The following is a 14,599-nucleotide window of genomic DNA, read 5'->3' on the forward strand; positions in this document are numbered from 1 at the left end:
GGATGGGGGGGGGGGGGGGGGGGGGGGGGGGGGAGGTTGCGGTGGCGCAGTGGTAGTTTGACACACTGACCTCAACACCGCTGAAGCCAGACACCAACTTGGAAACACCTCCTCCCACTGCCCCCTTGACCATGACCTCACATCCCATCACCAAACCATCATCTCCCAGACCATACACAACCTCATCACCTCAGGGGATTTCCCACCCACAGCTTCTGACCTCATAGTTCAGGAACCCCGCACCACCCAGTTCTACCTCCTACACAAGATCCACAAACCTGACTACCCCGGCTGACCTATTGTCTCAGCCTGCTCCTGCTTCACCAAACTCATCTCCACATACCTCGATACTGTCCTATGCCCCCTGGTCCAGGAACTCCCCACATACATTCAAGAAAGGACACATGCCCTCCACCTCTTTCAAGAATTCTGTTTCCCTTGCCCCCAACGCCTCATCTTCACCATGGACATCCAGCCCCTATACACCTCCATCCGCCGTGACCAGGGCCTCCAAGCCCTCCGTTTCTTCCTCTCCCGACGTCCCCACCAGTACCCTTCCATTGACACACTCATTCATTTGGCTGAACTGGTCCTCACCCTCAACAATTTCTTCTTCAAATCCTCCCATTTCCTCAGCCCCAGCTGGGCCCCAGCTATGCCTATCTCTTTGTCGGCTACGTAGTACAGTCCATCTTCCATAGTTACTCTGGCACCCCTCCCCACCTCTTCCTCCACTACACTGGTGACTGCATCAGCACCACCTCATGCTCCTACCAGGAGGGTTGAACAGTTTATCAACTTCATCAACACATTCCATCCCGACCTTAAATTCACCTGAACCGTTTCAGACACCTCCCTCTCTTCCTGGACCTGTCCATCTTCATCAGCGGTGACCGACTCAACACTGACATTTTCTACAAACTCACCGACTCCCACAGCTACCTGGATTACACCTCCTCCCACCCTGCCTCCTGTAAAAATGCTATCCCGTATTCCCAATTCCTCTGCCTCCACCCACATCTACTCCCAGGAGAACCAGTTCAACCACAGAACACACCAGATGACCTGCTTCTTGATAGACTGCAATTTCCCCTCTCACGTGGTTGATGATGTCCTCCAGCACACCTCATCCACTTCCTGCACCTCTGCCCTCCAATCCCACACTTCCACCCGTAACAAGGACAGAGCCCCCTGGGCCTCACCAACCTCCATATACATTGCATCATCTGCCAGCATTTCCGCCACCTCCAAATGGACCCCACTACCAGGGATATAATTCCCTCCCCACACCTTTCTGCTTTCCGTAAAGACTGTCCCCTCCACAACTACTTTTTCAAGTCCATGCCCCCCAACCAGTCCACCTTCCCCTCCTGGCACCTTGCCCCGCCACCACAGAAATTGCAAAACCTGCACCCAAACTTCCCCCTCAAGCCCCCACCTCCATCCAAGGCCCCAAAGGAACCTTCCACATCCATCAAAGTTTCACCTGCACTTCCACAAATATCATTTACAGTATGCTCCTCTACATTGGGAAGACACGACGCCCACTCACAGAGCACTTCAGAGAACATCTCTGGGACACCCGCACTAACCAACCCCATCACCCCATGGCTGAACACTTCGACTCCCCCTCCCAATCCGCCAAGAACATACAGGTCCTGGGCCTCATCCACTGCCACTCCCTCACCACCAGATACCTGGAGGAAGAATGCCTCATCTTCCGCCTGAGGACCCTCCAATCCCAGGGCATCAATGTGGACTTCCCCTCATTCCCCCTCCCCCCACCTTACCCCAGTTCCAATCTTCCAGCTAAGCACTATCCTCATGACCTATCCCACCTGTCCATCTTCCTTCCCACCTATCTACTCAACCCTCCCCTCCGACCTATCACCTTTACCCCAACCTCTATCCACCTGGTTGCACTCTCAGCTACCTTCCCCCTAGCCCCATCCCCCCTCCCATTTATCTCTCCATCCCCGAGGCTCCCAGCCTCACTTCTGATGAAGGGCTCTGGCCCGAAACGTCAATTCTTCTGTTTCTCGGATGCTGCCTGATCTGCTGTGCTTTTCCAGCAACACACACTCGACAATAAATGGATAATGCCCTCTTTCTAACAATGAATTTTAAAATTTAAGGGCAACCACATACAAACCACTTTTCAGACAATTTAATGAATCAGGAGAAAGCAGAAGGGGGTTTCCTGTAAAAGCCCCTTTGTATGTGTGAACAAAGCTGTGGCTATACCTGTTCCTGTGATTTAACTACTGTTGGCTGATTCATACTTCTTTCCTTATTAGGGTGAACCAGGGCAGAAAGGAGAATGCTGTAACAAAGACTCAGAGGTGAGGATTTTCATTCATTTTGATTCTTATTTGCTATTCACTCACGGGATGGACTTTGTGCCTGTTTATTGCCCATCCTTCATGGCCCAAAGGGCTGTTCAGAGTTTAACCACATCGCTGTAGGCCTGGGATCACATGTTGGCCAGACCAGGTAAGGATGGCAGATATCCTTCCCTGAAGAATATTAGTGAATTAGATAGGTTTTCCAGCAATTGAATTGTCACCTTTTAATTCCAGATTTTTATTGAATTTATGAATTGAATCTGTCGTAATGGGATTCAAACACAGGTCTCCAGAACGTTAATCTAAGGTTCTGAATTATTAGTCCAGTGACATTATCACTACACCACTATCTCTCCCAACTAGAGAAAAGATTGGAACTCTGTTAAACTACCCTAAGCCATACCAGTAGAATGAACTGACCGTGTTGCTGTGCGAGGTTTCCAATCAGTGTCCCATTAATAGTGACGATACTATGAACATCTATGCGTCATGTAGAATCCCTAGAGTGTGGACGCAGGTCATTCGGCCCATCAAGTCCACACCGAGCCTCTGAAGAGCATCCCCCCAGACCCACCTTGCTACCCTGTTCCTGTAACCCTTCATTTCCCATGATCCTAGCCTACACATCCCTGGATACTATGGGATATTTAGCATGGCCAATTCACCCGACCTGCATATCTTTGGATTGTGGGAGGAAACTGGAGCTCCCGGGGGAAACCCACGCAGACATGGGGGGAATGAGCCAACTCCACACAGGCAGTTGCCCAAGAGTCCCTGATGCTATGAGGCAGCAGTGGTCTCATACACCATCTGACTGGGATCACTTGAAGCATGATGCTCTATTGAAAACGTGCTGCATTGTTGTAACGTCTCAGCACAATATTATCCTAGATGTTAAGGGCAGAATCATATAGGGCGCAGTGCAATGTGGAGTATGATGGGATTTATAACAGAATCCAATAAGTCTGCCAAAGCTAATTTTGACGATAGGGGCATCTTGCTGCAGGTTTTGCAGAGTGGTATGGCAAGTATGAGACATAAAGGGGAGAGAAACATTGAAAACTGTATTATCACAAGTGAGGGTACATTAAAAACTAAGATCATGATGTTAAATTATCCCAGCCATAAACAACACTGATGTATTAACATCAATACCTTGTTAAACAATATTAAAAGATCTATAAAAAAAAGAGCGGCACAATGGCTCAGTGGTTAGCACTGCTGCCTCACAGTGTCAGGGATCCAGGTTCGATCCCCGCCTCGGGCGACTGTCTGCATGGAGTTTGCACATTCTCCCCGTGTCTGCATGGGTTTGCTTCGGGTGCTTCAGTTTCCTCCCACAATCCAAAAGATGTGCAGGCCAGGTGAATTGGCAATGCTAAACTGCCCATAGTGTTAGGTGCATTGGTCAGGGGTAAATATAGAGTAGGGGAATTGGTCTGAATGGGTTACTCTTCAGAGGGTCAGTGTGGGCTTGATGGGCTGAAGGGCCTGTTTCCATACTGTAGGGAATCTAATCTAATCAAAGTTTCTCACTGGACAGCAGCAAGTCCCCATTCAGAAAGGATTATTGTTGTTAAACACCAATTGATGATCCAATTCACCTCTGGGCACCATCTGCATGGGCCTGTCATCTATGGGCATTGACATCTGCCAACCCCTCACTGCTGTCATGGAATCTCTCCCAAGCCACGTGGTTACTAGCAACATGACCACTGTTGCCAAGTGACTGGCACCTGCTAGTGGACGAACAATTTGTGTCAGCAAATTCAGCTAGAATACAAAAGGATAAAAATGCAAAATACATATGAAAGTAATTCTAATCGATGTACTCGGCTGAGGTGTAGACAAAAGTAGGATGCACACTGATAAAAAGCTCCTGAGACAATAAGTGCTGCATGCTCATCCACAAAAACCAACATTACTGTTGGTGTGACAAAACTGACAACTTTCAGAAAATTGGACCCACAGTCTATTCATACTTCCCTTCCCTCACTACGTCCTTTTTTTGCACAGGGAGAAGCAGTTGAGCAGCTTCGGGAGGCTTTGAAGATAATAGCTGAACGAGTTTTGATTTTGGAACACATGATCAAAATCCATGGTGAGTAAGCTGAAAGATAAATAGTCAAAGGATCAATGTCCCAATCACACTGGATCCACTTAGATCCATTGAAGGAGAATCAGTGACATGGCTTGTCTACAGACTTCAATTTGTTATTACATACGGTAAAGAGAAAATGATTAACTCAATATTGAACTAAATTGAAATTGGCCACATTTCCAGCAGGTGAAACACCACTTTTATTTTTATATCAAACCACTTTTTTTTAAAAAAAAGGTCATGACAAAGATATATCCTAGTGAGAAGATAATTTCAATGAAGAGGATAAACCAACCTCAGTTAACTGGGAAGTCTAGGGATAGTATTGGATTGAAACGGAAAACATACAGCATGGTGAAGATTAGTGGCAAACCAGATTGGGAAAGAAACCACACATTAGGCAACTTTAATGAGATAAGAGCCCATGGTGTTGGGATAGTATATTAGAAGGGACAGAGGATTGTCTAAATAATAGAAGATGAAGGAGGGATAAGGAGGGACATTTTTAGGGTAGCAACTTGTAACTAGTTGAGTGGCAGAGAGGTCAGTGCTGGGGTCACAATTATTTACAACTTGTATTTATGACTTGGGTGTGATAAAGGAATGTACTATTGCCAAGTTTGCAGATGACACAAAAATAGGTAGGAAGGCAAGTAGTGAGGATGCAAAGAGTCTACAGAGGCATATGAATGAGCTTAAATGAATAAGCAAAAACTTGGCAGATGGAATATAATGCAGGAAAATGTGAGTGTATGCACTTTGGCAGGAAGGTTAAAGGAGCTGAATAATATATAAGTTGGAAAAAAACTGTAGAAACATGCAACACCAAGGGATTTGGAAATCTCGTCCATGAATCACAAAAGCTAGCATCCAAGCTCAGTGGGTAATCGGGAAGACAAATAGAAAGTTGGTCTGCATTTCAAATGAAATGAATTATAAAAATAGGGAGGTCTTCCTAAAACTTTACATGGCAATAGTCAGACCATACCTGGGGTGCAGTGAACAGTTTTGGTCCCCTTATCTAAGGAAAGATACACTGACCTTGGAGCCAGTCCAGAGATGTTTCACTGATCCTGGGTTTGGGGGGTAGGAGAGGTTAAATAGGTTGGACTTGTACTCAAGTTTAGAAGAATGAGAGGAAACCCAATATTCGAAGCTGAGATAGACTGATTTTTAATCAGTAAGGGAATCAAGGTTTACGGGCAAAAGACAGGAAGGTGGAGTTGAGGATTATCAGATCAGCCACAATCTCATTGAATGTCCTGGACTCGATGGGCTGAATGGTCTACTTCTGCTCCTCCATCTTATGGTACTATTGTTGTGTGGAACTGATCAGCTTTGTCTTAACTCAATGCCATTTTTCCAGATGGTTCCGCAACACTGGAGTCTGGGTCAGGTTTTGAAACATTACCTCCAAATGTAAAGATCAAGAGGGAAGGACAGCTACATCGTACACTCTCTGCACTGCTGGCTGACAAAGGACGTAAACACAAATAGAGGCAGCCATCATCTGAACGGGAGGCCTGGCAAACACAGGTTGAAGAAACCACCGCAAATGTTTATTAAAGGTGCAGCATGGGTTGGCCTAGATTGGCTTGATACCTCTTCCCCCCATAGTGCCCCTTCTCCCACACTCCCACATTGGGTTTGACACTCCGCCAGTGACCCAAAGGGACAGCCCCTCCCATCCCAGTTGACCCAGTTTGACATAAAAAGTGTGGTGCTGGAAAAGCCCACCAGGTCAGGCAGCATCCAAGGAATTCCTGATGAAGGGCTTAAGCCCAAAATATCAACTCTCCTGCTCCTCAGATGCTGCCTAACCTGCTGTGCTTTTCCAGCGCCACACCTTTCAATCTGACTCTCCAGCATCTGTAGTCCTCACCTTCTCTCGCCCAATTTGACACCCAACTCTCCCCAGTCCTCCAGGGGCCTGGTTTGACACATTTAAGGAAGGCAATGGCCTAGGGGCATTATCATTGCACTGATAATCCAGAGACCCAGGTCATGTTCGGGGGACCCCAGGTTTGAATCCTGCCATGGCAGATGGTGGCTTTCAATTCAGTAAAAAAATTAAGTGTCCAATCCATTGTTGACTGTTGGAAAAACCCATCTGGTTCACTAATGTCCTTTCAGGATGGAAATCTGATAGACATGTGACTCCAGAGCACATCAATGTGGTTGACTTTTAACTGGCCTAGCCAATGACACCCTCACCTTGTGATTGAAGAAATCATGTCCCTGCTCAATGACCCAGTTTGACACCGCTCCCCCCATCCCCACCCATGACCCTGTTATTCATGGAATAATGAAAGTTAAGACAGAGCAGATGCCAGAAACAAAAACAGGGAATGCTTTCAATTCTTAGTAGCTGACCTATAGAGGGTGCAGGGAATATACATTTCATCAAACATTTCAGTCTTAATCATGGCTGTGCATTTAAAACATCTGCCAACAGATTGTATTCTCTGATTTGCCATTTTAGCCTAACTGCTCTATCAAATTCCAAACACCAGCTATCAAACAAAAAGTTTTCCAGAATCACAAATCTGTAAATAGTCTGGTTTCAGGAAGAGGTAAGAGTTGTAAGATGGCAGCAATGTTCTGTCGGTAAACAATACTGTAAGCTGGTAATCTTCAATGTAACATCTCCTGTATTGAAGGCATGTACCAATCGTATTTTAACTTTCTTTGCTTTGTAATTAAACATATTTAGATGATGAGGCTTGACTGGTGGAGATCAGAAATACTCTGACCACGTGTTTTCAATTACCTTCACATTTCACTTAAATACCAAAATAAAGCCTCAAATATCTTCCAAGAGAATTCTCATTCCCTGTCCGGCTGGTGAAAGCACTCACTATATAATCACAACATTGTGGAAGCAGGCCATTCAGCACATCAAGTCCACACCGACCCTCTGAGCAGCATCTCACCGACTGTCACCCATTTCCCATGGCTAATGCACCGAGCCTGCATATTCATGGATACAATGTAGCATGGCCAATCCATTTCACCTGCACATGTTTGGACTGTGGGAGAAAACCAGAGTACCTGGAGGAAACCCATGCAGACACGGGTGAATGTGCAAACTCCACACAGACCTGAGTTCAACCTGGGTCCCTGGCACTGAGGCAGCAGTGCTAACCACTGAGCCACTGTGCCACCTACATAGTCTGATGTGTAGGTTTGAGGTTTAGATATAGCATGAGGTTGACTGAATCAAAGATTGCTTTCTAGAGATTATAACTCTTCAGAAATCACTGGCAGATTATGTATGCGATGTGAGTAATATTCTCACAACCATCAACCTCTCAGGTGCCTGTTTAACCAATAATGGCAGAGAGCAGTCCACAGGTAGTTGAAGTCAAATGATCAGACTTAAATTCAAATTATTAAATAGATGTCACACGCAATATGTGCTTGCAACATTTTGGGCAAAGTTTCCAATTTTCCAAATCCATTAAAAGTGGGTTTGTGTTTCCTCATGTCATGATAATACCCACATCTCTGGTAACCTGAATTCCTGAACTTTCAATACAAACTCTGACCCCAGATGTAACTAAACGGAACTGTGTCCTGCGAATAACTTAGAATCAGCAAATTCCATGTGAGTGTTTGAGAGCTGCAGTTCCCTGGACAGAAATGTTGATTTAACATGATTGTCATTGAGATGGTTGTACTGCAGAAAACACCTCATTAACTGTGTCAATGGCTGCAGTGAAGTGCAGCATAAGGAGGAGCCATTTTCTCACATTCCAAGTCACAAATAAGTGTCTCTGCAGATAAGGGAGTATGTGGACAGCTTACCTCGAGTGTATTTGTCCCAACCTTGCTTTACCTTTCTCATCCTCTTTTTCTGCACTATACTGGGCACTATACTCACCCATGCTATGGCCATTTTAAAAATGAGATATGTACCAAGTATATTATATAAAGAATTCCAAACTAAAATCAGTTCAAAACAGAAGTTGGAAGCTGGCACATATGTGTGCTGAATGGCCTCCTCCTTACTGTAACTTTTAGGAGTTGTTTGAAAGCTTAAGGCTAGTCTGATAAATACTGAATAGGTATCATCCCAAAAAGTGCCCTCGTGAGAATCTGTGGAAATTGCTAATGTGATCTGAAGCAGCGTATGCAGTAGATGAATGCATTATAACTCTCGTCTGTTCTCAGCTGGGATCTCCAGCATCCACATCACGGCCTGAATGAAACCTTGTATGTGGTAGACAGTTAACAACTATCCAAAGGAAGCTTCTTTGGACACACCAAGGTTTGTTCTGTCAGTGATGGCGACCAGGAAATGTTACTAATTATCCTCAAACTTAGGATAAAATTGTGACTAATAATTCCTCGTCGATGGAGAATTTGAGGTTCCAGTCTTGTCCAGAATGGGCCAACATAATAAGAATGCTGCACCTTTAAACTGATTTTTCTATTGAAATCAGAACAGCCAGATATTTGGAAGGATGTTTTGTGATCATTTGGAATATTGTTGGTTTGCTGTAAGTAATATTGTTTGTCTTTTCTTAATGAAAACAGGTGTTATATCACAATCACAATATACAACTTCATAAATACTGTAACAGCAGGGGAGTACTTTATAAATTTAATATATATGTGACGTTTTAGATGTAGGTTTTGCAATAGACTCTTGCATTTTAACTTTCTATAAAAGTAGCTCAGATTTATTAGGTGTAATTTAAAATCAATCAAACATGCTCTGGCCCTCCTGGACCATCAGGCTGTTCTCTTTTAGAGGGAGAGAGACAACTGGTGATTGTTTAACCTGAGGGTCACCATACCTCAGGCAAGGGGAGAGGTTGAGAAGGAGAGTCCTTCATGGTAACCTCAGGAATTGAACCCATGTTACTGGCATCACTTACCAGAGCCCAGCCAACTTAGCTAACCAACATCTTGGAGGTGCCAATCCAACATGTGTCTGATCTTGCAACTTCAATATCACCTGCAAATCTGTGTTGGCAAACACAGAAACTATCTGCAGGCTGTAAAGGTGGCACATGGAGTTAAGTTTAGCCATTGTCTCATCACCAAACACTCCATCGTTAAGTTAGTGCATTTAGTGGGATGCCAGAATGAGACAAAGAATGTGATCTAGTGGTATTTCACTCTGTTTTATCTCACCTGAAATTGCTTGGTGCTGATGGTGGTGGCTAAATGCATAAAGATCCATTTCCCAACAAAGTGTATTCCATTGGCTTCTCCAAAATCTAATGAAAAATAGACGGTGACTCTTAGAGGTGTCATCTATTGGATGTATTGGCTTTTACCCACTGGATATATAATCCCACTGCTTCTGTTGACCAGTTTCCAGTGGATTTCTTTTTTATCTTTACCCCTGCTTGTATGTGTTGCTTGATAACTGTCTTTTTTACAATGTATTTTAAACTCATCAATTCATAAGAACAAAAGCAGCATTCAATATGCATGTTTGGTTTGCTGTCCATTCTTTGTAATTGTGTGTCATTAATTGTATTTATATACATGGTAACACTTTTGTGCTGTATATCTGATTGGTGAATTTAGGAGGAACATGCCAGCTATTGGGGCTTGCAATAAAAGACAGAACCTGCATACATTGCACAGAGGTTGGTTAATGTGGTGACATTCAGCAATGTACCGACAGCCTATTTATAATCTATGCTTCCAATTAAAGAATTTCTAACCAGGCTGGTGCTAGTGTTAACGTTAGGTGGGTTAATGGTGTCTTTGAATTAATTGATCACTTTCTCATTTGCTATTTATGGGATCTTCTTGTATGAACTGGCTGTAGGTTACACTGCTGTGTTTTCAGGATGATGTTGAAATGTTTGCTATGCCCTACTCTCCCTCTCTCAAGGCATGTGGCAATTCGTTTTTTCAACCTAACCTAGAGTTGCTTCATGGACAGGAATGTACTATATGTTAGATTGCAACATGCTCGGTTTGGGTTCTGCCAGGACCACTCAGCTCCTGACATCAGTCATGGACAAAGGTGGGAATGAAGGTACATTTAACTTATGATCGCTTTTCCCTTCTTAAGCCCAAGACAGCAAGGTGTTGTTTGATTTACTCCTTTCCCTTTTCATTCCTGTCCCATACTGAGGTAGGCTGAAGGCTGTTTCCCAAATCCTGATTTTTGGATCCAGTAGTTAAAATAAATCCATTAAGATGAAATCAGAGATGGGATTTATTTAGAATACATTCAGAACATGGGAGCTGCTTCATTCTATACACAAACACTCTAAATTCAGGAAGTCAGGACAAGGGAGGAGATCAGATAGAAGTTGCAAGCTTTGGTAAATCTAGAGATATTTAAAATTTAGCTAACATGAGTAGTAACTTCCTGGAAGTCCAGTAAGTTTGCCTTGTGAGTTGGGCCCAATAATGTTCCTACTTTGCAGCTAGCATCTTGGAGACAGAGATGGCGAAGTCTGATCCAGGCTATCAACTCAGGCTGGAGACCTACTCATCCTCTAATTCCAGAATTGTGTATTTGAGCAATTCAGCAAGCTGTGATTTCAGTCATGTGACAGGGTCAGGCATTTCAGATGCTGGAATCAGAACGGGAAATGTGGGTGGGTCAGACCTTCGCGTGGATGGAGTCAGATGAGGAGAAAGTTTCAAATAACACAAAGAACTGCCGATTCTGAAGACCTGAAACAAAAACAGAGAAACTCAGCAAATCTGGCAGCATCTGTTCCAAAACACCACTGAAGGCAATCTTCAGGGTATGTATTCTGGATCAGACTGTTCAAACATGTTTGGAGACATTTGCAATGTGTGGCCTTGAACCTGAGTCCTCTGGCCCGGACCCAGGGACAAGACCAATGTTACACAAGCCCTCATTCCTCAAGGTGGTGTTCTTTGCTCAACCATCTTTATCTGGTTCATCGTAGAATCCCTACAGTGTTGAAGCAAGTCATCTGGCCCGTTGAGTCCACACTGACTCTCCGAAGAACATCCCATCCAAACCCACCCCACCTACCCTATGCCTATAACCCTGCATTCCTTCACCTAGCCTGCTCATCCCTTGACCCTATGGACAATTTAACATGGCCAATCCATCTAACCTGCACATCTTTGGACTGTGGGAAGAAACCAGGGCACCCAGAGAAAACCCACATAGATATGGGGAGAATGGGCAAACTCCACCACAGTCACCCAAGGGTGGAATTGAACATGGGTCCCTGGCATTGTGAGGCAGCTGGGTTTTGGAGGGGTGAGGGTGTCAGTGCTAGGAAGGACCCTTCCTCCTGCATTACCAGCAGTACCCTCTTTTCACAGTACACTCCGATCCATGGGCAATATGGCACAACTGGCATCATCCCAACTGCTTGTGACCCACTTTTCAGCTCTCCTAGAAATATTTACAAAACCCAAAACTCAAGATATCAATGGCTAGGAACTTGGTAAGTGCCTCTGGTGTACAGTCAGTCAGTAACATATCTGTTCTCCAGCCTTTTTCATCAATCCCCTTCTGGGAAAGAGAATGAACTCTGAGAGAGTTTGTCTGTTACTGACTTACTGCCCACTGTGTGGAGCTCTGCTTCAGCAGTTTGTATGAACAAACTGTCTCAGGAGCTCAGCATGCTGTGTACTCCCTCTCTCCCGCACTGTCTCTCACTGTCTCTGGATACTCTTTGAGTCCAACTCTCTAAATAGCAGGGTACTCACAAACCACCACCTTCTCAACAGCAATTAGGATGGACAAGAACCGGTGGTCCCTTCATGTTGTAAGTGAATATTAACAAGGTAGAAGTCAGGATTGTGCTAGAATTGGTGCCACTTGCCTGAGTGAATGCACCAGAGCACCCAGAATTCAAGACCATCTTCTACAAAGCTTTCCGATTCTCAGCAAATCATCATCCACCGGCTACTTCGATATCACTCTCAGTTTCACTTCCATCCTCGTCTCCTTCTCCTTTCTATGATACAATACGATTCATGTCAATCCTCATGATGTAACTGATCACATGACCCTGATGTCAGTGACAGTGAAGACACCAATCTAGAATGAGCATGTGCAGAGTGAGGTCTTAGGATGGTTTCAACTCCAAGACAAAACAGCCCACATGATTGGCAACCCCTAATACCTTCAACATTCACTTCTTAAGACCATAAGAAATAAAGAACAAAGAGGCATACAGCACAGAAACAGGCCCTTCGGCCCTCCAAACCTATGCCGATCATCATGCCCTACTTAAACTAACAAACAACATTCTGCTCTTATTTGGTCCGTATCCCTGTATTCCCTCCCTATTCATGTAACCATCCAGATGCCTCTTAAATGTTGTCAATGTGCCTGCTTCCACCACCTCTTCTGATGGTGCAGTCCAGGCTCTTGCCAATCTCAACGTGAGAAACTTCCCTCACAAATCTCCCTTAAACTCCCCCTTCACCTTGAACCTGTGTCGCCTTGTAATTGAAACTCGAACCCTGGGAAAAAGCCTCTGACTATCCACCCTGTCTATGCCTCTCATAATTGTGTAGTCCTCTATCAGGTCTTTCCAGTGAAAACAATCTCAGTGTTTTTAACCTTTCCTCATAGCCTATGCTCTCAAGACCAGGCAACATCCTGATGTACCTTCTCTGCAGTCTCTCCAAAGCTTCCATGTCTATGGTGACCAAAACTGCACACGATACCCCAAATGCAGTCTAACAAGGGTTTTATATAGCTGCAACATAGATTACCAACTCTTATCCTCCATGTCCTGGCTGAAGGAGGTAAGCATACCACATGCCTTCTTAATCACCTAGGCCACCTGTGTTGCCACTTTTAGGAAACTGTGGACCTGCACATTCAGATCCTTCTATATGTTAATGTCACTAAGGGTTCTGCCAATTACAGTATAACTCACACCTAAATTTGATCCTCCAAAATGCATCACCTTGCATTTGTTTAGATTAAACTCCACTTGACATTTCTGTGCCCAAATTGCCAATCCTGTTGTATCCTTTCACAATCATCAGCACTGTCAACAACACCAATCTTCGTGTCATCTGCAAATTTACTGATCAGATCACCCACATTTTCCTCCAGATCATTTATAGATACTACAAACCACAGAGGGCCTTAGATTGATCCCTGTGGAACACCATTAGTTACCAGTTATCATTCTGAAAGACACCTTCCCACGGCTACCTCATGTCTTCTATGGCCATGCCAGTTTTGTATTTATCTAGCCAGCCCACCCCAACCCCCTTGTGATTTTAGTTTTTTGTACCAATCTGCCATGTGGGACTTTATCAAATGCCTTACTAAAGTCCATATAAATGTCATCCACAGCACTACCTCTTCAAAAAATTCAATTACGTTGGCGAGACATGACCTTCCCTGTACAAAACCCTGCTGCCTGCCACTAATGAGTCTATAGAACATAGAACATGACAGCATGGTACAGGCCCTTTGGCCCTCGATGTTGCGCCGACCTGCGAAACCAATCTGAAATCCATCTAACCTACATTATTCCATTCCCGTCCATATATCTATCCAATGACCATTTAAATGCCCTTAATATTGGTGAGTCTACTACTATTGCAGGTAGTGTATTCCACACCCCTACTGCTCTCTGAGTAAAGAAACTCCCTCTGACATTTGTCCTGTATCTGTCACCCCTCAATTTAAAGCTATTTCCCCTTGTACTAGCCACCACCATCCAAGGAAAAATGCTCTCACTGTCCACTCTATCTAACACTCTGATTATCTTACATGTCTCAATTCAGTCACTTCACGACCTTTTCTCTAATGAAAACAGCCAGTCCCTCAGCCTTTCCTTGTAAGACTCTCCCTCTATACCAAGCAACATCCTAGTAAATCTCTTCTGAAATCTTTACAAAGCTTCCGTATCCTTCCTATTATGTGGTGACCAGAGCTGTACGCAATACTCCAAGTGTGGCAGCACCAGAGTTTTGTACAGCTGCAGCATGACCACATGGTTCTGAAATTCAATCCCTCTACCAATAAAAGCTAGCACACTGTATGCCTTCTTAACAACCTTATCAACATGGGTGGCAACTTTCAGGGATCTATGCACATGGACACTGAAATCTCTCTGCTCATCTACACTACCAAGAATCTTACCATTAGCCCAGTACTCTGCATTCCTGTTACTCCTTCCAAAATGAATCACCTCACACTTTTCTGTATTAAACC

General features: G+C 44.3%; 1 protein-coding gene across 4 annotated transcripts in view; it reads left to right on the top strand.

Moving 5' to 3' along the window:
* The window catches only part of LOC140491290 (collagen alpha-1(XXVI) chain-like), a 214,319-nt gene extending 204,185 nt beyond the window's left edge, over positions 1-10,134 (top strand). For all 4 annotated transcript variants that reach the window (XM_072589269.1, XM_072589270.1, XM_072589267.1 and 1 more), the window contains 3 exons: positions 2,298-2,342; positions 4,362-4,446; positions 5,813-10,134. In XM_072589269.1, coding sequence (XP_072445370.1) covers positions 2,298-2,342; positions 4,362-4,446; positions 5,813-5,943 — 261 coding nt within the window. In that variant the 3' untranslated portion in view covers positions 5,944-10,134. The remainder of the gene's footprint in view (positions 1-2,297; positions 2,343-4,361; positions 4,447-5,812) is intronic.
* The last annotated feature ends 4,465 nt before the right edge of the window (positions 10,135-14,599 follow it).

Source organism: Chiloscyllium punctatum, chromosome 19, assembly GCF_047496795.1.
Source record: "Chiloscyllium punctatum isolate Juve2018m chromosome 19, sChiPun1.3, whole genome shotgun sequence".
Taxonomy (NCBI): Eukaryota; Metazoa; Chordata; class Chondrichthyes; order Orectolobiformes; family Hemiscylliidae; genus Chiloscyllium; species Chiloscyllium punctatum.